Source organism: Sphaerodactylus townsendi, linkage group LG16 (genome assembly GCF_021028975.2).
Source record: "Sphaerodactylus townsendi isolate TG3544 linkage group LG16, MPM_Stown_v2.3, whole genome shotgun sequence".
NCBI classification, from domain to species: domain Eukaryota; kingdom Metazoa; phylum Chordata; class Lepidosauria; order Squamata; family Sphaerodactylidae; genus Sphaerodactylus; species Sphaerodactylus townsendi.
Window position 1 is genome coordinate 27,195,610 of NC_059440.1, and position 26,410 is coordinate 27,222,019.

At 48.4% G+C, this 26,410-nt stretch overlaps 1 protein-coding gene across 1 annotated transcript; it reads right to left on the reverse strand.

The window, feature by feature from the left end:
• Positions 1–606: 606 nt before the first annotated feature.
• VWA1 (von Willebrand factor A domain containing 1) lies at positions 607–26,207 on the reverse strand. Its single transcript, XM_048519541.1, has 6 exons — positions 25,827–26,207; positions 12,923–13,486; positions 5,722–6,000; positions 3,952–4,224; positions 3,399–3,668; positions 607–1,415 (listed from the first exon to the last, which is right to left on the reverse strand). The coding sequence occupies exons 1-6, from the start codon at positions 25,894–25,896 to the stop codon at positions 1,375–1,377; spliced, it is 1,497 nt and encodes a 498-aa protein (XP_048375498.1). The 5' UTR covers positions 25,897–26,207; the 3' UTR covers positions 607–1,374.
• Between the last annotated feature and the right edge of the window lie 203 nt (positions 26,208–26,410).

Consider the following 26,410-nt stretch of genomic DNA (forward strand, 5'->3'; position numbering starts at 1 on the left):
GCATTGTGGGAAACTTGCAGGAAGGAGAGGGGGAGCAACTGATTTCCCACTCAGAGAGCCAGCATGGTGTAGTAGTTAAGAGCAGGTGCACTCTAATCTGGAGAACCGGGGTTGATTTCCCGGTTTTCCGCTTGAACTGTGGAGGCTTATCTGGTGAACTAGATCAGCTTGTGCACTCCAACACATGCCAGCTGGGTGACCTTGGGCTAGTCACGGTTCTTCGGAGCTCTCTCAGCCCCACCCACCTCACAGGGTGTTTGTTGTGGGAGGGGGAAGGGAAAGGAGATTGTAAGCCCCTTTGAGTCTCCTTGCAGGAGAGAAAGGGGGGATATAAATCCAAACTCTTCTTCCTCTCCTACACATGAAGCCTGCTGGATGACTTTGGACAAGTCATTGTTCTTCTGAACGGTCTCAGCCCCTCCTACCTCACAAGGTGTTTGGCAAGCTATCCCCAGTGACTCAAGTAAATCAACAGGTTCCCATGGTTAAGATTCCTGCCCCTTGTCAGGGGCAGCCCAAGGCCTTCCCTATAGACTCCCCGAGGGTCTCCAACAAGCCCTGCGCTAAACTATTTTTCACCGCTCCGGAAAGGAATCATCTGCCAGGTCAAGGGCTCTTTGTCGTCCTGTATAATTCACTGTATTCCAGAGGTTGCGTTACAGCACAGGGGGAAGCAATTGTTACCACGACGAGTCAAAATTGCACGGCAAAGTCGAGGAAGATCTGGGAGGGAAAAGGGATTCCGGCTTACAAGAAAAGGGCAAGGAGGTGCCAGCAAAGACTGGGCTCTCAAGCTGCGTTTTCCTCCGGGTTTTTTTTTAAAGACACAACAAACTGCTATTTTAATGCTGCCACCTGTAGCTGGCCTTGGTCCCCAAGGAGTCAGATGCTTCTGCCTCGGGCCTGGGAGACTCTCCCCTCCCGCCGAACCGCAACGCAACCCAGTTCCGGTTTACGCGACAGAAGAAAAACTGTTTTGCAGCAAATGGCCCGGGAATCAAAGCTCGAAAAGGGCCGGGACTATTGGAGCGGGGGGACTCCTTGTCCTCCTTTCCTCAGCTACAACAAAAACACCGAGACAAATAAATAGAGTCCTTGTAAGGTCACAGGAATCCCCAGTCTTTTGCCATGAGGAAGAGATCGGGAGGCCAGGGCTGGTCTCCGCAGAGCCGATTTTTTTTCACACCAAGCGAAGTTTCAGGAACGGACGGCCGCTAGAGGGGGCCAGAGTGCTTTGGAGCATCTTGGGGGGGGGGGGGGGAAGGGAACAGATAAGGAGGAGTTGGATCCTCTCCTAGTCTGGGTCCCCGTCTCTTCTATCTCCTCCCGTACTTTCCCTCCGCTCTGCAGAGGGGCTTCTCGATCAAACGGTGTTCAGGCTCTCGGTCGATGTCGATAACTTCTCACCGGCGAGGCTGCAAACAGGATCGAGGAGGAGATGGTCAGTTTTGGGGGTTGGCCAATGGGTAGAGGCGTATCTGGGGAAAATGTATCCTGGTGCAAAATCAGAGTTCTCCGCCTCACTCCCACCCCGTATGGGCGGCTGCCCTCCCCCACCACGACCAAACAACTTTTTTTGCACCAGGTCTTGAAGTCAGTGTATGGACCCGTGGGGGTGGGGGGTGGAGGAGGAGAGATGTGGGACCCCCACTTGACTAAATGGTTGCAGCCCGGGGACTTTTGACCCCATGTGTCCCCCTGGTCGGTATGCCCCTAATGGGCCATTAAAACAATATCAGTTAAGTTTTGGGGTCTGGTTGGTTTGGAAACAGTGATTCACTTAACAGAGAATACAGAGCAGGCATAGGGTTTACATAGTCTCTATCTCAGTGAATTTTTAAATCGGTTCCACTACAATAAGGGATCTCTCTCCCTGCTTAGCTTCTGAATTGTGACATTCTGGCTAGGACCCAGGCCATGACCCGTCGCTGCTGACACAGGAGCAGCAGTGGCGTAGGAGGTTAAGAGCTCGTGTATCTAATCTGGAGGAACCGGGTTTGATTCCCAGCTCTGCCGCCTGAGCTGTGGAGGCTTATCTGGGGAATTCAGATTAGCCTGTGCACTCCCACACATGCCAGCTGGGTGACCTTGGGCTAGTCACAGCTTCTCGGAGCTCTCTCAGCCTCACGCACCTCACAGGGTGTTTGTTGTGAGGGGGGAAGGGCAAGGAGATTGTAAGCCCCTTTGAGTCTCCTGCAGGAGAGAAAGGGGGGATATAAATCCAAAAAAACTCACTCACTCTTCCACTAGAGGGAGCTCCATCATTAAGCAATACTACAATTCATGAAGCCGGAACAGGTCCAGAGGAGGGTGACTAAAATGGTTAAAGGGCTGGATTCCATACCCTATGACAGTGATGGTGAACCTTTTTGAGACCAAGTGCCCAAATTGCAACCCACAACCCATTTATTTATCGCAAAGTGCCAACACGGCAATTTAACCTGAATACTGAGGTTTTCATTTAGAAAGAAAGGTTGGCTCCGAGGCATGCATTACTCGAGAGCAAGCTTGGTGGTAGTCATTGGCTTTGCTTTGAAGCAACCATGCAACTCTTCCAACGGGTGAATCACAACCCTAGGAGGGTAAAGGATCGCGCTTTAGTTCTTTGCATGAAAATCAGTGGGGTTTAACAGCGCTGAACAGGGTTACCTACACTGCTTCCCCAAAACTAGGTCTTAGTTTTAATCAATGCTAATAATCGAGCCCAGTGGCGCAGGCCAGCCTAGATTGGGGGGGGGGGGCGATCCCTCCACATGATGAGTTCTGTTTGCGCGTGCCCACAGAGAAGGCTCTGAGTGCCACCTCTGGCACCTGTGCCATAGGTTCGCCACCACTGCCCTATGATGAGCAGCTTAGGGAACTGAGTATGTTTAGTCTGGAGAAGAGAAGGTTAAGGGGTGACATAGTAGCTTTGTTCAAATATTTGAAGGGATGTCATGTTGGTGAGGGAGCAAGCTTGTTTTCTGCTGCTCCAGAGGCTAGGACCAGGAGTAATGGGTTCAAGGTGAAGGAAAAGAGATTCCACCTAAACATTAGGAAGAACTTCCTGACTGCCAGGGCTGCTCGACAGTGGAATGCACTACCTTGGAGTGTGGTGGAGTCTCCTTCTTGGGAGGTTTTTAAAGAGAGGCTGGATGGCCATCTGTCAGGAGTGGTTTGCTTGTGTGTTCCTGCATGGCAGGGGGTTGGACTGGATGGCCCTTTGGGTCTCTTCCAACTCTATAATTCTGCTATTTCTCATCCCATGCGAAGCCAGTTACGTTCGCCAGTCCCGAAAAGATGCTGTCTTGTTTCCATCCTCCCCCAGCCCTTGGACTTGAGAAACCAACCAAGTAGCACCAGGATTCTGGGTTCTGTTTGCCCAGTTTTGCAGGAAAGAGACCCCGGCCCCGGCTCACCCGGCTGCATGTGAACCATCCGGCACAAGCCTTTCCCAGGAATGTTCTTGTACACCGCCTTGACGCACACTTTGTTGGTGCTCCCCGCGGTCAGATTGGACAGCAGGACACTGTGGATCTGCGGCGAGACGCTCAGGAGGTTGGAAGGGCCCGCCTGCCGCCGGCACCTGACGCGGTAGCCGAGGACCTCGCCATCCGCAGGGTCCCAAGAAGCCTTTACGGTTGTGGGTCCCAGGTCTTCGAAGCGAAGGTGCTTCACTTTGGAGTTTTCTGTTGAGTGACAAAACAGAGGAAAGAATTTAGGATATCCTCTACAAACAGGACTCTTTGGAGGCACCTTCAACGTTCTGGCAGGCGCGGCCGCAGCTGCACCATGGCTGCCATGAAATAGCTGCCATAATTCCCCACAACAACACACATAAAACGTTTTCAGGCAGGAAATAAAACGTTTCCTCCCTGGAGTTTGACGACGATTTCAGCCCAAAACATTTTATTTTCAGTCTGGAAATATTCATGCTGTTCGATTTGCACGCTTTGCTCATTTGGAACTCACCTTCCTGAGTGCACGCTTTGGCCGAGAGGGCTCTCTCTTTCCCTGATTTATAAATAGCGGAGACGGTCACCAGGTAGGTTGTGTTGGCTGCCAGGTTCTCCAGAACGGTGCTGTTCAGACTCCCGTCCACCACCACCAACTTGACCGAATTGGCAGGCAGAGGTCCGTACAAAACTTGGTAAGAAGCCACACTTTCTGGGGTTGGGGACCAGCTGACCCGGACGCTGTGGGGTTTGGATTCCGATATGAGAACCCGGACCGGGCTGATGACCTCTGCAGATGAGAAGAGACCCGTTCAAAAGCTTTTCCCCCCTGATCATTCACGCTTCACCTCTCCGTTTAAAAGCTGTTCAGGCAATGTCCCAACATACGGTTGCAATCAACACAACAATTTAGACTACAATGTATTGTTAAAGGCTTTCACAACTAGAATCAACTGACTGTTGTGGATTTTCTGGGCTGCGCAGCCATGGTCTGGAAGTTTTTGCTTCAAACATTCCGTTTGCACCTCTGAAGATATCCCCCCTTTCTCTCCTGTAAGGAGACTCAAAGGGGCTTACAATCTCCTCCCCCCCACACACAACAAACACCCTGTGAGGTAGGTGGGACTGTTACCAGCAGGAAAATAGGAAAAATATTTTCCTGAGCCTGCCACTGAACTACACTGGCTAAGGATCAGAGTAAAGAGACCAGTGTTGTCCAAAAGCCCCCACAAGTCCTGGAAAGAACATGTATATACAAATGTGCTGATATTTCACATGGTTTCCTTCTTGCCTTTTTCCCTTTTAAGGTTTAATGTAAGCCCCTCAGTGTTGGATTTATTATTTGCCAAATGTTTAGGATTATACTTTAGCTAGTTCTCCAGTTGCTTTGCTAGGTTTTGTTACTGTTAATTTTAGGATTCTCTTTGCTTATATGTTTTATATAGGCTTGTACCTCGTATTGGGAGGTTCTTTTGTTATAAGGTTAAGGGATCTCTATAGAGTTACTGTAAGTGATAGACAAGAAGAGAAAATGGATATTAGGAAATATTCTTCCTTACTTCTTTATTGTATTAATAGAAGAAGCCTCTTAGGATTAGTAGTTTTATTTTAGCTAGGTAACAAGGAGGTAGATCAGAAAATGCAAAGTAAGGACAACTCCTTCTTACAATCTGATAAGTTTGTCAACCTCAACAAAAGACCTTTTTGGACTTACAAGGAGTGCCTTGGCTGTTTGAAGGACATCACCCTACGACCCATTGGACTATTGAAGTTTCCACTTCTAGGATCTCAAGATTCATTGGCAGCCTTTTCTTCTGGGACTTAATCCCATCAGCAAAAACAAAAGACTGTTGTCCTCCTCTTTGTTTTAAATTGTCTGTATTATGTGGCAGGGGACTGCCCCCTTCCTCCTCTGATTGGGTGAAAAACTGTATAAAAAGGGCTGTGTTTCATTCTGTACTGGGCAGTCTGGCCTGGAAAGAGCTTGAAATCACAATAAAGAACCTCTGCTCTGAAGGCAGCCTGCCTCTGCATCCACTCACTGCTGCCAAAGCTGAAATCACTCTGAAATCACTATCGCTCATTGCTGACAAAGCTGAAATCACTCTGAAATCACTTTCTAGTTACCCCTGGCTGTGGGTAACAGGGCTGAGAGAGCTCCGAAGAACTGTGACTAGCCCAAGGTCACCCAGCTGGCATGTGTTGGAGTACACAAGCTAACCTCGTTCACCAGATAAGCCTCCACAGCTGCTCTTAACCACTACATCACTGCTGCTCTCTCGCTTACCTTCCAAAGTGGTGACTCTGGTTGTCTGCGGTGGGATGTACCTCTCGTTGGACTCAGGAATGAGGGCGACCTCGTAGGTAGTTTGAGGCACGAGGTCACTCACAAGGATTGTTGTGTGATCACCAGTGAGCTGTTTGGTCACTTTCCGCCTGGGTTGTCCAGTCGGGGCGTACTCCAGCACGTAATATCCGGTGTCACGGGTGAGAAGTTTGGGCCACACGAGCCGGAAAGTGCTAGAAGAGATGTTTGTGGCACGCAGGCGTTTGGCCTGGATGACGTCTAGAGAAGGAGACACGGGGAGAAGTTCATCTTATTTCCACTTCCTTATCTTTTTGTGCATTTCCATTTTTACCTGTTTAAATGTTATCATGATTAGAACTGCAGATGTAGTGTAGGACAATGGTTAGAGAGTCCCGGCTGGGAAGACTGGGCTCAGATCTACATTCGATCGCAAAACTCAGGCCCCTCCCGCAGATGCAGAATAATGCACTTTCAATCCACTTTCGCTATTGTTTGCAGGTGGATTTTGCTATTCCGCACAGTAAAATCCAGCTGCAAAGTGCATCGAAAGTGGATTAAAAGTACATTATTCTGCATGCGCGGAAGGGCCCTCAGTGAGGCTAGCCTGGTAGCTCTTTCAACTTGCCCTTTCTTGCAGGACTGTTGACTCCGCTAGGGGCAAGGAACTCCCCCATATCAATCCACCATTCCCAATGCAGAGACTCAGTGGAGTGACCTGCCCTTAAAGGGAGCTGCCTGTTGTATCTCTGCATGAATCCATTCCAAACTCACTTCATCCCACCTGTTGGATAAATTGAATCCAAACCGATAATCGGTCTCATGAAGACAAACTTTTTTTTTTGCAAATAGAAAGTTTGGGAGACACACACAATCATGTGCATGCCCCCCCCCCCCTCAAATAATACGAAGAAAATCCCTTTATAATGTCTGTCTTCCACCTTGCAACAGCGGCAGATTCTCATTGGTAGTTCATAAGACAAAGAATAATGGCCCTGCTTTTTTTGGGGGTGGGGGGCATCAGACCTGCTTTGGACTTGAATAAACAATAGAGAAACAGTGCTGTGTATCAAAGAAAGACCTTGTCTGGTCTGATCTAGTGATAAAGACCAGAGTTGCAATAACATTTTCTACCAGCCCTGATCTATGACCTTGCCTGCTGGCTTACAGTCTAAGAACACAAGAACATAAAAACCAGCCAGCTGGATCAGACCAGAGTCCATCTAGTCCAGCACTCTGCTACTTGCAGTGGCCCACCAGGTGCCTTTGGGAGCTCACATGCAGGAGGTGAAAGCAATGGCCTTCTGCGGCTGTTGCTCCTGAGCACCTGGACTGTTAAGGCATTTGCAATCTCAGATCAAAGAGGATCAAGATTGGTAGCCATAAATCAACTTCTCCTCCATAAATCTGTCCAAGCCCCTTTTAAAGCTATCCAGGTTAGTGGCTATCACCACCTCCTTTGGCAGCATATTCCAAACACCAATCACACGTTGCGTGAAGAAGCGTTTCCTTTTATTAGTCCTAATTCTTCCCCCCAGCATTTTCAATGGATGCCCCCTGGTTCTAGTATTGTGAGAAAGAGAGAAAAAATTCTCTCTGTCAACATTTTCTACCCCATGCATAATTTTACAGACTTCAATCATATCCCCCCTCAGACGTCTCCTCTCCAAACTAAAGAGTCCCAAATGCTGCAGCCTCTCCTCATAAGGAAGGTGCTCCAGTCCCTCAATCATCCTCGTTGCCTTTCTCTGCACTTTTTCTATCTCTTCAATATCCTTTTTGAGATGTGGCGACCAGAACTGAACACAGTACTCCAAGTGCAGTCGCACCACTGCTTTATATAAGGGCATGGCAATCTTTGCAGTTTTATTCTCAATTCCTTTCCTAATTATCCCCAGCATAGAGTTTGCCTTTTTCACAGCTGCCATGCATTGAGTTGACATTCCTATGGAACTATCAACTAAGACGCCCAAATCCCTTTCCTGGTCTGTGACTGATAGCACTGACCCCTGTAGCGTGTATGTGAAGTTTGGATAAGACAGACACCATTCTGCCTTGTAGTCTAAAACAGACATTGTTACCTGGCTCTCTGCTTTTACCATTTGAATCAAACAAATGTGATTTTCCCCACACATCAAAAACAAACATAACTTGTCTTAAACACCCAGGAGACATATTCAGATTAGTAGGTAAGGCCAAAGTACTGAGAATATGGGGTCATCTAGATATGGGTGATTCTTCAGTTCTCTCTTCTTTAGACCTAAACATGTTTTCTCCCCCTTTGTTGTAAGGGTCTCAGCAAGCAGAATTTTGGAGATGCCGGTTTATAAGACACACGAATGACCCGCAGATGGCAGCAGAGACCAAATCTAATTGAAATGGAGTTTGTTTTGTTTTAATGTGTGTGAGAGAATTCCTTCATTGGGGCCTGAACTTCAACTGGTTGTTGTGATCCACAGATGTGTAATAAAATTGTTAAAAAACCTCCCCAATATAGGTTGGGAAACATGGTGTGTGTGTTGGGGGACGGGGTCAGCAGACAGGGCTGGCTATGTATTTTCTAAAGGGGCCAAATATCAAAAATGATGCCCCCCATATTATATACATGTTTTTTCCTTTATCTATACAGATATTACCAACATTTATAACATATATATATATATATTTATTATTTTATTTTATTATTTCGATTTCTATACCGCCCCGTCCCCAAGGGGCTCCGGGCGGTGCACAACAAATTAATACAAACAAATAAGAAGGCAAACCATGCAATTAAAACAACAACAACCCATAAAGCTCCAACATTAAAATATACTAAATTACATTAAAACAGCGGTAATATCATAATAAAAAGGCACCCGGTAAATCCTTTCTTTAAAACCCTCCCCTAGGGAGCAACCGGACTCCTCCATAGGAGGATGTAATCTTGATGTAATCGAACAGAGGCGCCATATATAATCAACAACTCTTTTCAATGATAAAATAAATTGTGTTGACTACTGTGAATTGTTAACAAATTATTTATTTACTTATTGGGTTTAAATCCCGCCCTATCCCTGTGGGTTAATCATACTTTTACATTACTTCCTCTGTGTGCGTGGTTTCCTATCTTGGGGCTGCCATTTTGTGGCTAGCTCTGCCTCTTGGAGCAGCCATTTTATGGCAGCGCCCATTACCCTGTGTCAGGATTCGGAAAGCGCTCACAGTTCAAAAAGGTTGCCAACCCCTGGCAAGATGTCTGGTTTGGCAGAGTCTCTGGCTTCCAAGAGGATGGTGTTTGGAATATGTGATTGGTGTTTGAAATATGCTGCCACAGGAGGTGGTGATGGCCACTAACCTGGATAGCTTTAAAAAGGGCTTGGACAGATTTATGGCTACCAATCTTGATCCTCTTTGATCTCAGATTGCAAATGCCTTAGCAGACCAGGTGCTCAGGAGCAGCAGCAGCAGAAGGCCATTGCTTTCACAGTCTGCATGTGAGCTCCCAAAGGCACCTGGTGGGCCACTGCGGGTAGCAGAGTGCTGGACTAGATGGACTCTGCTCTGATCCAGCAGGCTAGTTCTTATGTTCTTATGTTCTTAGGATGCAAACTTGGCAATTTTAGCCTGCCAGTCTCTCTTCATCCCTGGCTTCTTGTTGACATAAGTCTATCAAGAAGTCACAGGCAGGAAATATGACCTCACTTGTCCTAGAAGGGAGCAGCAGAGGGAAAAGAGGAGAAATTCTGGCAGTTGGGCCTGCAGGAGGCATCAAAACCACAAACCGCACCCCATTCCTTTGAAGTACCGTCAGATTTGGCATGGACTACGCTACCCGCTCCTGCCAGCCAGCTTGGCTGATCTGAGTCCCTTTGCACCTGGTGAAAAAGTCACCAGAGCGGTCTCAAACCAGATCTTTGCAAGCAAGGAACCCAGAGGCTACAGAGCCAGTCTGGTGTAGTGGTTAAGAGCATCTGGAGAACCGGGTTTGATTCCCCACTTTTCCACCTGAGTGGCTGACACTTATCTGGTGAACCAGATGTGTTTCCATACTCCTACATCCCTGCTGGGTGACCTTGGGCTAGTCACAGTTCTCTCAGAACTATCTCAGCCCCACCAAACCCACAAGGTGTCTGTTGTGGGGAAAGGAAGGGAAAGGAGCTTGTAAGCCACCTTGAGTCACCTTACAGGAGAGAAAGGTGGGGTATAAATCCAAACTCTTCTTCTTCAATGTTTGCCATTTCTGTCCATACCTGGGAAATGGCTGGCATGTGCAGGCTCAGAAGGGCTTTAACCCTTGAGCCTCCACATGGTTTTGCCCATCAAAAGCAGGATCCTCGGTTTATCATCCGCATTTCAAAGGGAAAGCAAGGCTACGTTTTCAAAGGATGTAATTTCCTCCCCTTTAAAGTTGTAACAGCAGAGTGGGGTGGACCTTGTCTCGAATTGCAGAACTGAGTGGAGGTTGCAGGGTTAAAAAAAACCCCTCTCCTTTTCTGTACACAACCACCAGGCAAATTGAGGCTGCCGTTTGTGATCTTTGTTCACTCTCAGACTGGCGCAGATGTTTTTGCTGCCCTGGAGAAATTCAAATTTTGCCCTTTACATCCTACCAATTCCTGACCGAGCAACGTTAACAATGGCCCATTAAAACATTGTGAGTTGAGTGGAATTTGGTTTTGTTTTTCATGTTACCACTTGGTTATTTCTTTTCCTACTGAGCTGAAGACAGGGAGCATGGGGGCAGGGGGGGGGCAGAGCCACAGGTGGGTCTTCCTGGTTTCCCAGGGCAATAGCCCCCCGTCTTCTCAGCGCCAACATTTCAAGAAGCATCAAAAGCACAAAACACAAGCCTCTAATACAGGCTCAGGCCGAAACCACAAAGCTGGTAGCTTGGGAACATGCCCAGAGGTTGCACTATGATATCATGTACAAGTCCGTCAAAGCCCGTCTTTGTGAAACAGACAAACCGGCATTGTTTCGAAACGGGCTCGTCCTCCCTTTCAGCCCTCCGAATTTGCCAGAAGACTGCGGGCGAGGCAACCCAGCTCGAGAGTCAAATGACAAAGCCACGGGTCAGAACCCCCCCTGGGTGGTATCCCTCGACTAAAAACACAGCAGAATTGTGAAGCATCGTCAACATTCATAGGTTTTTTAAAAAATAAACTATGAAGGCAGGCAGAGCGTGTTTCGTCAGGTTGCCTGTGTGCTGAAAAGCTTGGGTGGAAGACGGAATGGATCTGGACCACTCCACCCCAGCAACGAAGTAAATTATGGAATCTAGCAACCATTTCGGGCAGGCACAAAAATCTCAGCGTGGCCAGACTTGTCTGCCCCTTCCTGAAGGCCTCCATGGAGATACCAGTGGCGAGGCAATCCCCTCCCAGTGGCACGGGTATTTTGGCAAGCAAAAGGAGCACAACTTGAGCAGAATGTACCAGTTACATTAAGTCTCCTTTTGCTACTTCCCTTCCGGAAATACACCCCCAAAAGAGCCAAAATTAAAGCCCCAGACTTTTGGTTGGGAAGGAACTGCATTCCATTCCCACCTCTATTCTGGGATAGTTAAGACTGCCAGATTTGGAAGTAGACTCAAGGGTTGTACCACATTCTTTTTTTTAAAAAAAATGCATAGATTAATCCTTTAGATAAGTGGATTCTTCGTGGTAAATCCCCCTATCAGTCTGAAATTGCATTCTAAGATAAGGAGAAAGTTCTTTTACGATCTGTTTTCTGCGGTGTACAGTGAGACGCTCCTCTCCTGCTTCCATCACGCTGCAACACAGGGTTGTTTTAGGAAACCGAAAGCTTGAAAATAAAACTGATTCCTGAAAGTGAGGAGGGGAGAAATTCTGCCAAGAAGTGGGTGGAAAGTTTTCCCAGTTCCCTAGTAACCCTTGTGAATTTCCAAACTCTGAGCAGACCCGGAGTTCCAGCTGCTGGGTAATAAAGGATCAAAGAGGAGGTGTATTGTAAGTAAGGGACAATTCATCAAACCAAAATCTTTTTTGGGGGAGGGTGGAATTTGGGTTGCCAGAAGATACCTGTTCGGCAAATGGTCCAGCAAAAGTCACTGAAGGCAAAAACCACACTGTGGACTGAAATGGGTGTATGGGAGTTTATTCAGGGAACTTCAGGAGCCAGATGTTCAGGACCATCTTCATCAGCCCTGCCAGCATGGCTAATTTTCATTCTAAGACAGGGGTTGATGGGAATTGTAGTTCTGAACATCTGAGAGCTGCAGGTTCCTACCCTGGGACTATGTTTTCTTCAGATAAATTAGGAACTACACTTCCCATCAGCCCTGCCAGCATGGCCAATTGGCCCTGCTGACAGGGCTGATGGGAATTGTAGTTCCTGAACATCTGGAGAGCCGCAGGTTCCCTACCCCTGGTTTATCTCCTTTGCCCAGCAAATCCAAGGGATTATAATTTTTCTAGAAGAAGAAGAAGGAAGAAAAAGAAAAAGAGGAGGAGGAGGACGACGATGACAACAACAACAGCAACAACAAAAGGAGTAGTAATAGGAAAAGTAGTTTGGATTTATACCCCACCTTTCTCTCCTGTAAGGTGACTCAAGGTGGTTTACAAGCTCCTTTCCCTTCCTCTCCCCGCAACAGATACCTTGTAAGGCAGATGGGGCTGAGAGAGCTCCGAAGAACTGTGATTAGCCCAAGGTCACCCAGCTGGAGTGTAGGAGTGTGGAAACACATCTGGTTCACCAGATAAACCTCCGCCACTCAGGTGGAAGAGTGGGGATTCATACCCAGTTCTCCAGATTAGAATCCACCTGCTCTTTACCACCACACCACACTCTCTGCAAAACAACCTCACGGTTTCCACTGAACTACATTTCCCAGGGCTCTTTGAGGAAAGACAGGGAAACGGAACTGCTACAAAATAGAACTTTCCTTCAAAAGATTATGTTTGTTTATTTGCTGTCGAGCTTCACTCAGCTTGCGGCAACCCCGTAACAAAGCAATAGACCAGGGGTCTTCAAACTATGGCCCTCCAGATGTTCAGGAACTACAATTCCCATCAGCCCTGCTACTTGGCCATGCTGGCAGAGGCTGATGGGAATTGTAGTTCCTGAACATCTGTAGGGCCATAGTTTGAAGACCTCTGCAATAGACGAACAGAGCTGGTTTGCTATTGGCTGCCTCTCTGCAGCGACCCTGGGCTTCCTCGACATCTTGTCTAGGTACCTGTTATGGAGTCTCTCAGCTCCTTGATAATGATGGGCAGGTCGTCCACATCCACGAAATGCAGGTGTTTCTCTGGCGGCTGGCTGGCCGCAGCCGAAAGCTCCAAGTAGTTGCCTCGGCCGGTGCTGATGATGAAAACCGTGACCCCCAAGTCTTTGAGAAGCTGCATGGGTTGGGAGACATCATCTGTGGAGAAGCCATCCGTGATCCACAGCAGCACCTTGGGCACGTCAGGCCGGGCGCCGGCTTCTCCCGTGAACAGCTTCTCCTTGGCGAAAGAAAGGGCTTTGCCCGTGTTGGTGTCTCCCATCACTTGTTGGATGCCCCGGATAGCGTGCTGGACCGCCCCGCTGGAAAGGTAGCGGTCGAACGGGAACTCCATGGCCGGGACGGTGCTGATGTGGACCACGCTGGTCTGGACATCATAGGGGCCAAAGGTGAAAGGTCGGAGGAGGTCGGCAATGAACTCCTTGACTCTGGAGAATTCGTAGTAGGAGACGCTGCCGGAGCTGTCCAGCAGGAAGAGGAGGTCCCCTTCTACATCGGGGACGGATGGATGAGGACCTAGGGAAGGCAAAGGGAAAGAATGGAATGGGTGATTAAAATCCACAATGATTTCCAGCCCGGGACTGCTTGGGGTTGTGGATCCACCAAAGTCAAGCTGCAAAGAAATTGAGCAGGGGGAACCCACAGCCTTAAATCTGACAAAAATCAAAACTTGAAACTTGAAAGAAAGGATTGTGATGCAGCGCGCCTCTTCGGTGTACAGACAGGCTTGAGTTCAATCCTTGGCATCAGCAGTTTGGGAAAGCTGGTCTGGGGAAAGACCCACGCCCGTGATTTTGGAGGACTCCCACCAGTCAGAGTAGAAAATCCTGCATTAAACGGACCAGCTCCAAAGAACTGTGACTAGCCCAAGGTCACCCAGCTGGCGTGTTTTGGAGTGCACAAGCTAATCTGGTTCCCCAGATAAGCCTCCACAGCTCAAGCGGCAGAGCGGGGAATCAAACCCGGTTCTCCAGATTAGAGTGCACCTGCTCTTAACCACTACACCACACTGGCTCTAAAGTTTTACCTGGTGCCCGTTTTTCAGTTGCTGAGCAAATGGTATTTTGTTTGTGTGAGCTTTGAGCAAAATAGGTACGTGCAGCTTATGGTATGGACGCTGCTCAGATACTGACGTTAGCAGCTTTGCAATCTGTCCTAAGCCGCACTGGAGGGAATTTGCCTGAAGGGCAGGGTGGTGCAAACCTGGAAAGTACATTTCCTAATGGCCCTGTCAGTTGGCTGTCTGGGGGGAAGGAATATTTCAGAGGGGGACAAACACGGGCATGCTCCGAACACCTCTGATGTCAGCCCAGAGTTGTTCACGAGCCCCACCCCGTCACATTGCTGAAAGCTCTTCACCCCGTCATTGACGGGAAATTCATTCATTCTGCAGTCAACACATCATTCATTAAAAAACCACGGGGCCAACAGGTCTTTGGCTAATAATATACTAGAACATCATTATCCTGTATTAACAGTATCAAACAGACCTCAGGAGCCGCTGTGTTTGGAACAGACAGGCTGTACAAGGTACGCCACCTTTGATTCCCAGCCTGCATTGACAAGGACCAGGTGCCGAGCTGTGGCTCACAGAGGATCTGCTTTGTATGCAGAATGCTCCAGGTTCAAACCACAACATCTCCAGTATAATAAAGAAGAAGAGGGTGAACGATTTCTCTCTGAGACCTGCTATAATTTAGCAGGAGCAGCACCCTCAAGAGAGTCGCTGGTTCATTCCCGGCATCTCCAGTTAAGAAGACCAAACCAGATGGCAGAAACCTTAACCTGAGATCCTAGAGAGCTGCTTCCAGGCAGAGCAGGTGATACTGAGCCTTCCTCTCCCCACAACCAACACCTTGAGAGAATTCAGAGAGAACTGTGACTAGCCCAAGGTCACCCAGCAGGAATGTAGGAGCGCAGAAACACATCTGGTTCACCGGATAAGAGTCCACCCACCGCTCATGTGGAGGAGTGGGGAATCAAACCACCAGTCAGAGTAGAAAATCCTGCTTTAAACGGACCAGCTCCAAAGAACTGTGACCAGCCCAAGGTCACCCAGCTGGCATGTTTTGGAGTGAACAAGCTAATCTGGTTCACCAGATAAGCCTCCACAGCTCAAGCTGTGGGGAATTAAACCTGGTTCTCCAGATTAGAGTCCACCTGCTCTTAACCTCTACACCAGAAGAGCTAGTTTAGCAGGGAATTGAACCCAGAAGAATGGGAAACCTCATTTTAACAAAGCATCCCCCCATCTCTAGGTGGAAACAAGGACCAAAATGGCAGTTTCCCAGAGAATAAAGACCAAGAAATTGTAAATGGCAATTGGTATACAGGGGGCATAGTTGTCAGATTCTCTGTTGCTCTTTAGTTGGTCTCCTTGGAGAATTGGCAGTTTCTTCCTGCCAGGCCTCCCTTGGCACACTGGCTGGTATTCCCACACACAGCAGAACTGCCAACCCCTTCCCGTCTCCCATCTTTGCAAAACATCACGCCTAGCAGGCAGGCGGATCCTGACCTCCGGGTGAAAAGGGAGATCTTGTTTAGAACTTTCCTAGCCCTGCCCTGTTTGTGCGCAGCATCGGCAACTGGGCTGCTTTGCCGAACAGGCTCAGCAGTAGCAATTTCGGGAGCGTCCTCGCATTTTTTTCTGGCAGGGCCGAAAAAGAAGAAGGGAGGGAAAATGTCCTTGCGGACAGCGCTGACTTTTTCTCCCGTCGGAGTCCATCTGGTGCCAATTTCCTTTTAAAGTCACAAATTTATACCATCGCGAAAACAAGCTGGAGGGACCTAGAACACAAAGGGTGACGAAGCAGAAGAAAAATTCTGCTTCTCAGACACTTTCCTGCCTCTCAATCGGGTCATAATAACAAGAATACTCAGATCCTCTGAAGATGCCAGCCACAGATGCAGGCGAAACGTCAGGAGAGAATGCTGCTAGAACACGGCCATACAGCCTGGAAACCACACAGCACCCCAACAAGAATACTATTGTGCTGGCTGCAGTGGGGAAGGGGGGCATTTTTCACTCATCTTTAATTTTACTGTGAAAGGTGTTTCCTCTCTGGGGGCTGATGGCCTAAAGATGTTTGTTCAAACGAGCACTGATGGAGCCAGCAGGGCGTAGCGGTTAAAAGCGATGGACTCTAACCTGGAGAACCGGGTTCGATTCCCCACTCCTCCATGTGAACAGCGGACTCTAATCTGGTGAACTGGATTTGTTTCCTTGCCCCTACCCATGCTGGGTGACCTTGAGCCAGGCACAGTCGTCTCTGAACTCTCTCAGTCCTGCCTAACTCACAAGGTGTCTGTTGTGAGGAGAGGAAGAGAAGGATTTTGTAAGCCACTTTGAGACTCCTTATGGTTGAGAAAAGCAGGCTATAAATCCATACTCCTTCCTCTTCTGGTGGGAACTATCCAGTGCATTGACTTTAGGGTTACCAGACTGGGTTGGGAAATTCCTTTAGATTTGGGGGTGGAGCTTGGGTTGTTGTGAGAATCAATCACAGGAGGAAAGAGACATTAAACAAACCAGGAATAGAACATGTGGCACTCATTCATCCATAACAGAACAGACAAAAAAGCTAGCGGTCCCCAGTATAACCATATCGTGCTGGACCCTGTCCGTTTGCCATTGCTTGCGGCAGAGGGGGAGCATCGAAATGGCCCAATTGGCCTCAATCCCATACTACAATCCACCAGAAAACCACAAGTCTGGTCCGGAGGACTCTGCTGGAATGTGGATGCCTCATGCCTCACCCACTGCTTGAAAAACCAGAGCCAGGAAGTCCAGAAATGTATTTGAAGTCGCATCTGTTCGTGACTTCCTGGTATGTTCTGACAACATTGTGCCTGGGGCTAGAAACGTCCTCAACGCAAATGTCCCGTCAGCTTCGGTTTGCGCTCATCATGAGACAGGACCCGTTTATGCTGACTGTCTGCAAGAATGAGAGTCTCCCGCTCTATGGGGCAGGTTCAGCATCCAAAGGGGCAGGTTCCATGGGCTGACCTCTGCTGGAAACGCCACGCTGGGCTAAAAGGCTCTTCAGTCTGATCTGGTGATGGCAATTCTCAGGTTCTTCTTTCAAACCCCGAACTGGTCCAGCCAGCCTACTCTCTTCGTTGGTCAGGTAACCCAGTCAGCAATACAGTGGCGTAACGAGGGGGATGTATAGGAGTGTGTGGACCCCGGGCAGAGGTGGGATCCGGCAGGTTCTCACAGGTTCCCGAGAGTAGGTTACCAATTATTTGTGTGTGCCGAGAGGGGATTACTAATTGGTGATTTTGCCATGTGATTTTTGCCTTCCTCTCAGCAGTAGCGCGCAGAACGCTCTCCTCTCAGCAGTAGCGCACAGAACTTGAAGCAGTCTAGCAGGAGGTGCACCGGCGTGTGTGGCAGCCTGCGTGCATTCGTTTCCCGCCCAAGGACCGGCGCAGCGGCTGCGTCCTTGCCACAGCTCCGCCCAGGAATGCCCAGCCACGCCCCCGTCGTGCCCTAACCAGCCCCATTGGCGCTACTCTACAGTTTGAATCCCACCACCATGGGAACCTGTTATTAAAATTTTTGGATCCCACCACTGACCCCGGGTCCTCTTCCTTGGAGGTGCATTGCAGTGACGTGCCCCCCTCTCGCAATTGCACCCTGGCCCTGAACTATCAGTGGATTTTGGGGCAGGGGCGCAGGTGAACTCCGGTGAGCAGGGCTTGCCCTGCCCCCGAACTCCACATGGAGTTTGGCAGGCACAGCTATGGTGGGGGAGGGGCAGTGCCCAAGGTTAGTCCCGGCAGCCATTTTATAAAGCTACGCCTCTGCAGAAATATTAAGTGGTACAGCCGTCCTTGGCCTACTTCGTCTTCTGGAAGGGGGTGAGGGTCGGGGTAGGGCACCTGCTTTGCAAGCGGAAGGTACCAGGTTCAATCCCAGATATGTCCAATTAGGAGGAGTTTAGGAGTTTGGATTTATATCCCCCTTTCTCTCCTGCAGGAGACTCAAAGGGGCTTACAATCTCCTTGCCCTTCCCCCCCTCACAACAAACACCCTGTGAGGTAGGTGGGGCTGAGAGAGCTCCGAGAAGCTGTGACTAGCCCAAGGTCACCCAGCTGGCATGTGTGGGAGTGTACAGGCTAATCTGAATTCCCCAGATAAGCCTCCACAGCTCAGGCGGCAGAGCTGGGAATCAAACCCAGTTCCTCCAGATTAGATACATGAGCTCTTAACCTCCTACGCCACTGCTGCATTAGGGCAGGTGATGTGAGAAACCTCCCCATGAGACCCTGGATTGCTGTGGCCCATCAGAGTAGACAAGACTGTTTTTGACAGGCCAACATGCTGACTTGGTCGAAGACCAAGTTTGATTGATTGTGTCTGTTAGTCTGCTGTGTTCCAAGAGAAAATCTCCCTGCCTGCAGAAAACTAGTTTCATTCAAGACTCTACCCTGACATGCTACTGTTCTTCATGCAAGTGTTGTTTTTTTACAGGAGGGGAGGGAGCCAGACCTGTTCCTATAGTCTAGATTGAACATGCTATTCTATTTGCCTCTGGTGAATCTACATATGCAGGGATGCCAGCCTCCAAGTGAAACCTGGCCATCTCCAGATTATAGAGATAAATAATTTCCCCTGAGAAAATGGCTGCTTTGGAGAGTGGCGCCTGTGATATTGTGATACCCCACTGAGGTCCCTGCCCATAAGCTTCATCCTCAAATCTCTAGGGCATAGGTGTCAAACTCACGGCCCTCCAGATGTTATGGACTACAGCTCCCATCATCCCCTACCAGCATTATGCTGGCAGGGGATGATGGGAACTGTAGTCCATAACTTCTGGAGGGCCGTGAGTTTGACACCTGTGCTCTAGGAGTTTCATAACCTTGACTTGGCAACCTTTCCACCCACCGCCAGTGGCCAAGGCAGACCCAACAACTGTATAAATGGGTCTTTACTTTGTCGTACAGACAGACTTAAACGTAGAAGCCTGGAAATGGAAAGTTCTTCTTCCCCCTTTCCTGCTCTGGTCTGGCATCCGCTGTGCCAGTTTCCACGGCTGTTTGAGAACCCTCCCTTGGGCAGAGCTGAGCGTTCTCCGAGCAACGAAAGATGCCCCACCTAACTGTTTAATTAACCTCTCTCCTGGTTGGATTCCTTAGTCATCCGACACGGGGGAGAAACAGACCAGCTCTGGAGAAAGAAACCCTCTGGGGCGGAGAAGGGGGCAAATGCAAGGCAAACCAGACCTACCACAGAGACCCCTAAGCTGCATCGGCCGGGGGGAGCCGTCCCTGCCGACAGTAATGTGGCATCTCCTGCCCCCTGCCCAGCGCCAAAGGAAAAAGCAAAGGGCAAAGTCCGTGGATGGATCTGAGCTCAAACATCACCTCCCAAGCTAACACACGTCGAAGCATATCCATTCCTTCCCTGCCGATCTCAGAGTCCCACAAGGACCCTGCGAGGTAGAACGAGCAGGGAAAGAATATCGGCCAGTGGACATTGTTGTCTCCTCCGATGATGCCCTGATGAAGACGGGGGCAGTGTTTATAAGCAGTATTTTTCTCCTGCTTCAGAATCAAACCCAAGTCCCACCCCATAAGCCTGCATGCTGATTACTCACTGCCGAAGACTCCCTGCTGTATGCTGTATTTATTGTTCCTGCAACAGCTTATTCCATGCTGGTTTAAAATCTAAGAGGATGTCGATCTTCAGCCGAAAGATATGTGGGGGCGGGGACCAATGACCCAAAAAGGCAGGCCGAGCTCTACATAGCTGCTTCATGTTCATGCGCATGTGCCTTTAGGTCTTTATTAAAGACAAGATGGATGCGCACCCCACTGTGATGTTCAACTTCGGGAGATTTATGGCTGGGAACTTTAAGAGTGTCGGACTGGAATGTCAGAGGCCCAGAATCGTCACTCTGCTGTGGAAACTCACTGGGTGACCTTGGGCCAGTCACACACTCGCAGCCTGACCTACCCTGCAGGGGTGTTGTGAAGATAAAATGGAGGAGAGGGGAACGATGTAAGCCACTGTGAGTCCCCACTGGGAAGAAAGTTGGAGCGTAAATGAAGTATATAAATAAATAACATGAAGGATATAATAAATAACAGTATATAATAAATTAAGTATATAATAAATAACAGTATGGCAAACTCTGATCTGGAGAACCAGGTTTGATTCCCCACTCCTCCACATGAACAGTGGACTCTTATTTGGTGAACTGGATTTGTTTTCTCGTTCCTCCACATGAAGCCTGCTGGGTGACTTTGGGCCAGTCACAGTTCTCTCAGAACTCTCTCAGCCCCACCGACCTCCCAAGATGTCTGTTGTGGGGAGAGGAAGGGAAAGGAGTTTGCAAGCCGCTTGAGAAATAAGGCAGTTGTGGACAGTTCCTTGAGAAAGCAGGGATAGTTCCGGGGGGGGGGGGGGGGGGTCAGTTGGACTGCTTGGGTCATTTAATCAGAACCAGCCTGAGAAACTGTGTGGCATAGTGGTTAGTGCCATGGGAGGCCTGAGTTCGAATCCCCACTTGGGCTATGAAGCTCGCTCAGCCTGCCTTTCCACCTTGCTCTAGCAAAAGGCAGTGGGGTGTAGTGTTTAGAGCGTCTGATAGGAGCTGGGAGACCCAGGTTTGGACCCTTACTCTGCCCTGGCAGCTTGCTGGATGGCCCACTCTCTACCTAACCCACCTCACAGGATTGTTGTGAGGGCAGAATGGGAAAGAGGAGAACGACACAAGCTGCTGGAGAGAATGGTGGGATGTAAACAAAGAAAATCAGTGGATGTCACAGCCAGGCTCTGGGCACGCTCAGCTGCACCGGTGTGCAGAATCAAGGGCCCGTGTGCTTGATTTATAGTGGTTTCTTCCAGAGGCGACAGGAACGCAAGATTTCCCCGCTGCCAAGAGCGATAAGGCCGCCTCCGTTAATTGCACATTAGCCGCCAACTTTTTGGTCTCCGTCTCCTCCGGCTCATCACTTGCAAAAGAAAATGATGTTGTGCTGGACGAGAGATAAGGGCAAAGCCGTTCATGGACTTGAGAAGAAAATGGAATCTCCCTGCCCAGAAGGAGGACACGGCAGGTTTCCAGAGGACCAAAAAGCAGAAAAAGACCAGAGGGAATTTGCTGCTTTTTGCAACCAAAACAGACTTATAAAAAGACTCAGGCCAATTTATGGAAGATGATTGTTAGCTGGGAGAACTAAAATGGAACCTCCACAATCAGGAGCAATATATCTCGGGGTGCTTTGTAGATGCTGGGGGGAAATAGGGGCATTTGTGCACTGTTTGGAGGCCTTTAGAAATGGGATGATCAATTTAAGCCTGTTGTCTGATTAAACATATTACTCACCTGAATTAATTAGATTTGATCAACTGAACTGCTTGTGTTTGCTTAAACAGAAAAATTATTTCAAAGGAAAAAAAGACACATTTTTTTAAAAAACCCTAATGAATGTCACACAAAGAATCCTTCTGAGAAGAGACATTCTAAAATTCTGTCATCCGCACCCTTGCCTAATTATTTGCATTGGAAAGAATGTTTTGAAAATATTTATGGACAAATTGTTTTGATCAGTGAAAAGGTTTTCAGTGAATTTACCAATCAATCAGCTGCTGTAGTGGTTAAGAGCAGGTGCACTCTAATCTGGATAGCTGGGTTTGATTCCCCGCTCTGCTACTGTGGAAGCTTATCTGGGGAACCAGATTAGCCTGTGCACTTCAGCACATGCCAGTTGGGTGACCTTGGGTGAGTCACAGTTCTTCAGAGCTCTCTCAACCCCACCCACCTCACAAGGTGTTTATTGTGGAAAGGGGAAGGGAAAGGTGATTATAAGCCCCTTCGAGTCTTCTTACAGGAGAGAAGGGGTGTGTGTGTATAAATCCAAAATCTTCTTCTTCTATATCTGGTGACAAATCTCACGGAACTAAGTCCAACAGAACTGAGTCAGTACTCCTAGGATTATGCTGTATACATTGTCCGATTTACTGGATTATAAGCAATTCTTCTCTTTTAAAAAAAATTAATGAAGGGTTTGATCCAGCAGATTCAAAGACGCTCCCTCCTGACTCATACCCAGCCAATATGGGCCTAATTAAGGGACGACAGGGACGACAGAGGAATCTTGCTCGGACTCTTGATGTCTTCCAGCCCTACAGTTCTGTGATTCTGGCTCCCGATTAAACCGCCGGCTTCCGCCGAACATGCAACAGGGCAGCGGTCTCTGCTTCTTCATCAGCAAAACTGTGCCCGGGCCGGAGCCAGCTGGCCTTCCTCCCTGGAGGAGTTCTGTACTGTTGGAGTCCCACTATTCAGCCCTGCCAGAACTCAAGCTCAGCTTTTCCAGGAGGCCCTGAAACAGAAGCTGCAGGGTTTGTTGATGGATCTGGCGCATTCTTGGGTCATGCTGCAGAATATCTGGTTTAGGGGATCCCGAGTGGAGATTTGGATTTCTCAGCAAGACGGTTGGCCCCTTCCGCACATGCAGAATGATGCACTTTCAGAGCACGTTGAAGCTGGATTTTACTGTGCAGAAGAGCAAAATCTACTTGCAAGCCATTGTGAAAGTGGATTGAATGTGCATTATTCTGTATGTGTGGAAGAAGTGATGTCCAGCCGTCCAGAAGAAAAAGGATTTAACTAGATTCATGGAGGATAGGTCTGGCATGTTAGATGCGTGAAGCATCCAAATTCAGAGGCAGCACACTTCTGGCTGTGTATGACCTAACCGTCGAAAATGGAACCTGCATATGCAGAGACAGTTTACCTGTAACAATGTAATCCTATGCAAATAAATGGAATAAACAGAACCTCTATGCTGAGTGGCAGTCCACTTCTAACAGTACACCTCAAGCACTCCTATAGAGGAAGATGGAACCCCCATATTCAGAGGCAATCTATCTCTTAACAATGCAATCCTATGCAGATAATTATGCCATCTATGTGGAGGGCAGTCCACTTCTAACAGTATACCTCGACCAGTCATACACAGCAACATGGAACTTCCATATTCAGAGGCAGTCTACCCCAAACAATGCAGATAAATGGAATAAACAGAACCTCTACATTGAAGGGCAGTCTGTTTCTAACAGAATACCTCTAACAGTCTTACATAGAAACATGAAACCCCCCTCATATTCAGAGACAGTCTATCTCAAGCAATGCGATCTTATGCAGATAAATAGAACTCTGAATCTAGAGGCAGGGAGTTCCATAGCCTGCCAGAACAGCTACTCCAATCCAAGCTGGACATCCCAGGCATTTTCCCCTTTGCTCAGGGAACTACCATTTTATAGGGCCGTGGTGGCGAACCTTTGGCACTCCAGATGTTATGGACTACAATTCCCATCAGACCCTGTTATGGACTACAATTCCCATCAGCCCCTGTTATGGACTACAATTCCCATCAGGCCCAATTGGCCATGCTGGCAGGGGCTGATGGGAATTGTAGTCCATAACATCTGAAGTGCCAAAGGTTCACCACCACTGTTATAGGGTCTGGTAAAACTAGAGCCAAAAGAAAGGCTGTGAACTCAGAGTTGTCTCATACTGAATCAGACATCAGTCTCTCAAGGTTGGAATTGTCTAATCTGACTGGAAGCAGCTCTCCAGGGTCCCAGACAGAGGTCTTCCACAATGCCTACAATTGGATTCTTGTAGTTGGAGATGGCGGGGATTGAACCTGAGATCTTCTGCACGTCACCGGCCCTTTACTCTCTTCCCCAAGCACTCTTCCATATATACAGTGCCCATGCGAAAGTAGAACTGAGTAGTCATTTTCTTAAAACCCCACAGAAAATCCTAATCACAGAACTTTTCCCACTGGTCTGGTTTCCACACTTCGCCTCTCTTCCCGTCCTCGCAGGGTCTACGATTTCTTGTTTGTATGATCTTAAAGTCTGGCAGAAGGCAGTTAACAAGAAGGAGAGCCACAGGCAATCAGCAAGTAAATATTAACTCGTCTGGATAAAGATAGCTCAAAAATAAAGGCAGGGAGAGAGGAAGAAAACTCCAAACAGTCACGCAGGTCGTGAATTCCACAGCACCAGACGGGGCTTTGCAGCCGGGTCACACTTCCATAGGCCGAAGGGAATGATCCATGCACCCTATGTGGCCGTTGGGAACAGCCTGAGAAAGGGCCAGAGTGTGAACATGACAACTCTCCAGCTTGCATGAGGGTGAGGCATTTGCCCCCGTGCCAGCAAAGCAGACTCTTCTTTGGAGAATCGGGTTTGATTCCCCACTCCTCCACCTGAATGGCAGAGGCTTATCTGGTGAACCAGATGTGTTTCCGCACTCCTACATTCCTGCTGGGTGACCTGGGGCTAGTCACAGTTCTTGGGAACTCTCTCAGCCCCACCTGCCTCACAAGGTGACTGTTGAGAGGAGAGGAGGGGAAAGGAGTTTGCAAGCCACCTTGAGTCTCCTTACAGGAGAGAAAAGTGGGGTATAAATCCAAATTCTTCTTCTTCAATCTCTGCTAAAGAGCCAGGGCATTTTTCCCCTGGTTTAGGCTGTTGGAAGCCCTGCCACTGGATGAGGGGAGGGGAGGGAAGAAAAGAAGGGCTGGGGTGAACTGGGAGAGGCAGCCGTGTTAGGCATGAAGACAAATTTGTTTATAATTGTTTTTTTAAAAAGGGTTTCATATCACAAAATTGTCAGCACTACATGAGATGTGTTGTGCAGGGACTGCAGGCATGGAAAGAGGCGGCCAAACTTTTTTTGTGGTGAGGAATGCAATTGTATCACCTGCTAAATAACGTCCCTCTATTTACAGGGCTTCCCACTCTACCCAGGTTGTCGGTAGCCCTAACTATTTGTGGAGGCGGGTGATAGGATGGGTCTGTCCCATTTTTAAACGTTTAAGAAACCCTGCCTGAATATCTCTCTTATTCAAAAAAAAAAACCCCTGTGCCTTCAGTTCAATCTCTCTCCTAAATACAGGGAACAGTCGTTACTCATGCAAAGAATAGTTTGACTTCTCTGTCTTACAGTACAAGCTACTGGGGAGATAGACCATTATGTATTATTTTCACCAGCCTCACCAGCCTCATCATCATCCTCATTTTTATTTATTGTTTGTTTATTACATTTGTATGCCACCCTTTCCCCTTACATATTCAGGACAGCTTCCATCAGATTTTTAAAAAATGCGATAAATGTAAGGATTAAAACTGTAAAAAGCCCTAACTCTAAAACCGGACGGTGACTGAATCTCATGTTAGCTGTGGGATGCTCTTATCATTGATAACAATAAAAGAGGAGAAAGCGGGTAGGGGAGTGAGAAGTCAATTGATGCCTCAACCATAAACCTGCCTTTCTCCTCAAAGGGAATCCAAAGCACCTTTTATCATTCTTCTCTCTTCTGTTTTATCCCCACGACAACCCTGTTAGGTAGGTCACCCAGCAAGCTTCCGTGGCAGAGTGGGGATTTGAACCTGCGTTTCCATGATCCCGGTCAGGCACTTTAACTGTGGCACCACGCCGGCTCTCCTTGCTTCTTTTAATGCATCAGGCACTGGGATGGAGGAATGCAACACATTCTGTATTTCCAGTCCTCTGGGAGCAACAAACTAACTTTCCAAACAGGGAGAAGGGGAGCGCACCACCCCAAACAGCATCTCTGGAGCGACTTGCCTTCCACGCGCACCAAGTATCCCTCCCTGGGATGCAGCCAAAAGCATCACGTTCCAATCAATCGCCTTATCTACTGCCAGAGTATCTCTGCTACTCCAAATCTACTTCTTTTCCCTTTCAGGGGTCAGTCCCTTTACACAACTCCAGTTGACTTTGGAAAACATCCAAACACACTTTACTTTTTTTTTTTCTAACAAACCCCCTGGGGGACGGGAGAAATCAGATGTGAATCTTACCTCTGTGTGGGATACTTTGTCCCAGGATGCCATGAAGCGACAGAAAAACCAGCAGGATCCTGGCACACATAGCAATTCCTTGCGCCTTTGCAGCTACCTTAAACCCCAAACCTGGAAGCGGGCAGAAGCGATCACAGTCATATTAGAGAATCTTGCACTGGGAGTCCCAAACTCTGCTTTTATGCCATTCTCGCCTGGAGCAGAGACACCCCCTCGTGCATGGTAATATTTTTCCCCCTGCGCAGTTGCGAAATCTCCAAGTCAGTTTCTCTCTCTTTTCTTTTTCTCTCTCTCCACCCCACCGCCTCCTGTAAATCCTTTTTGACAGGAGTGGCTGAGAGTCAGCCCTTCCTTCTCTGGCAGTTGCTGCTACTGCCGTCTGGAGGGGGAAAAAAGTTTAACTCCCAAGTTTTCCTGAGTTTAACTTGTGGAAGAGGACACAGAAAAGCCAGTTGCTGAATCTGAGTTGGGGGAATCGCCCAGTGGATTTTCCTAATTTCCGGGCTTCTCAAAGGGTTGCCAAGTTTTATTCTGGACGATGTGGCAATGGTCTTTTGGATAGCAGCTTAGATGGGCTGCAGAGA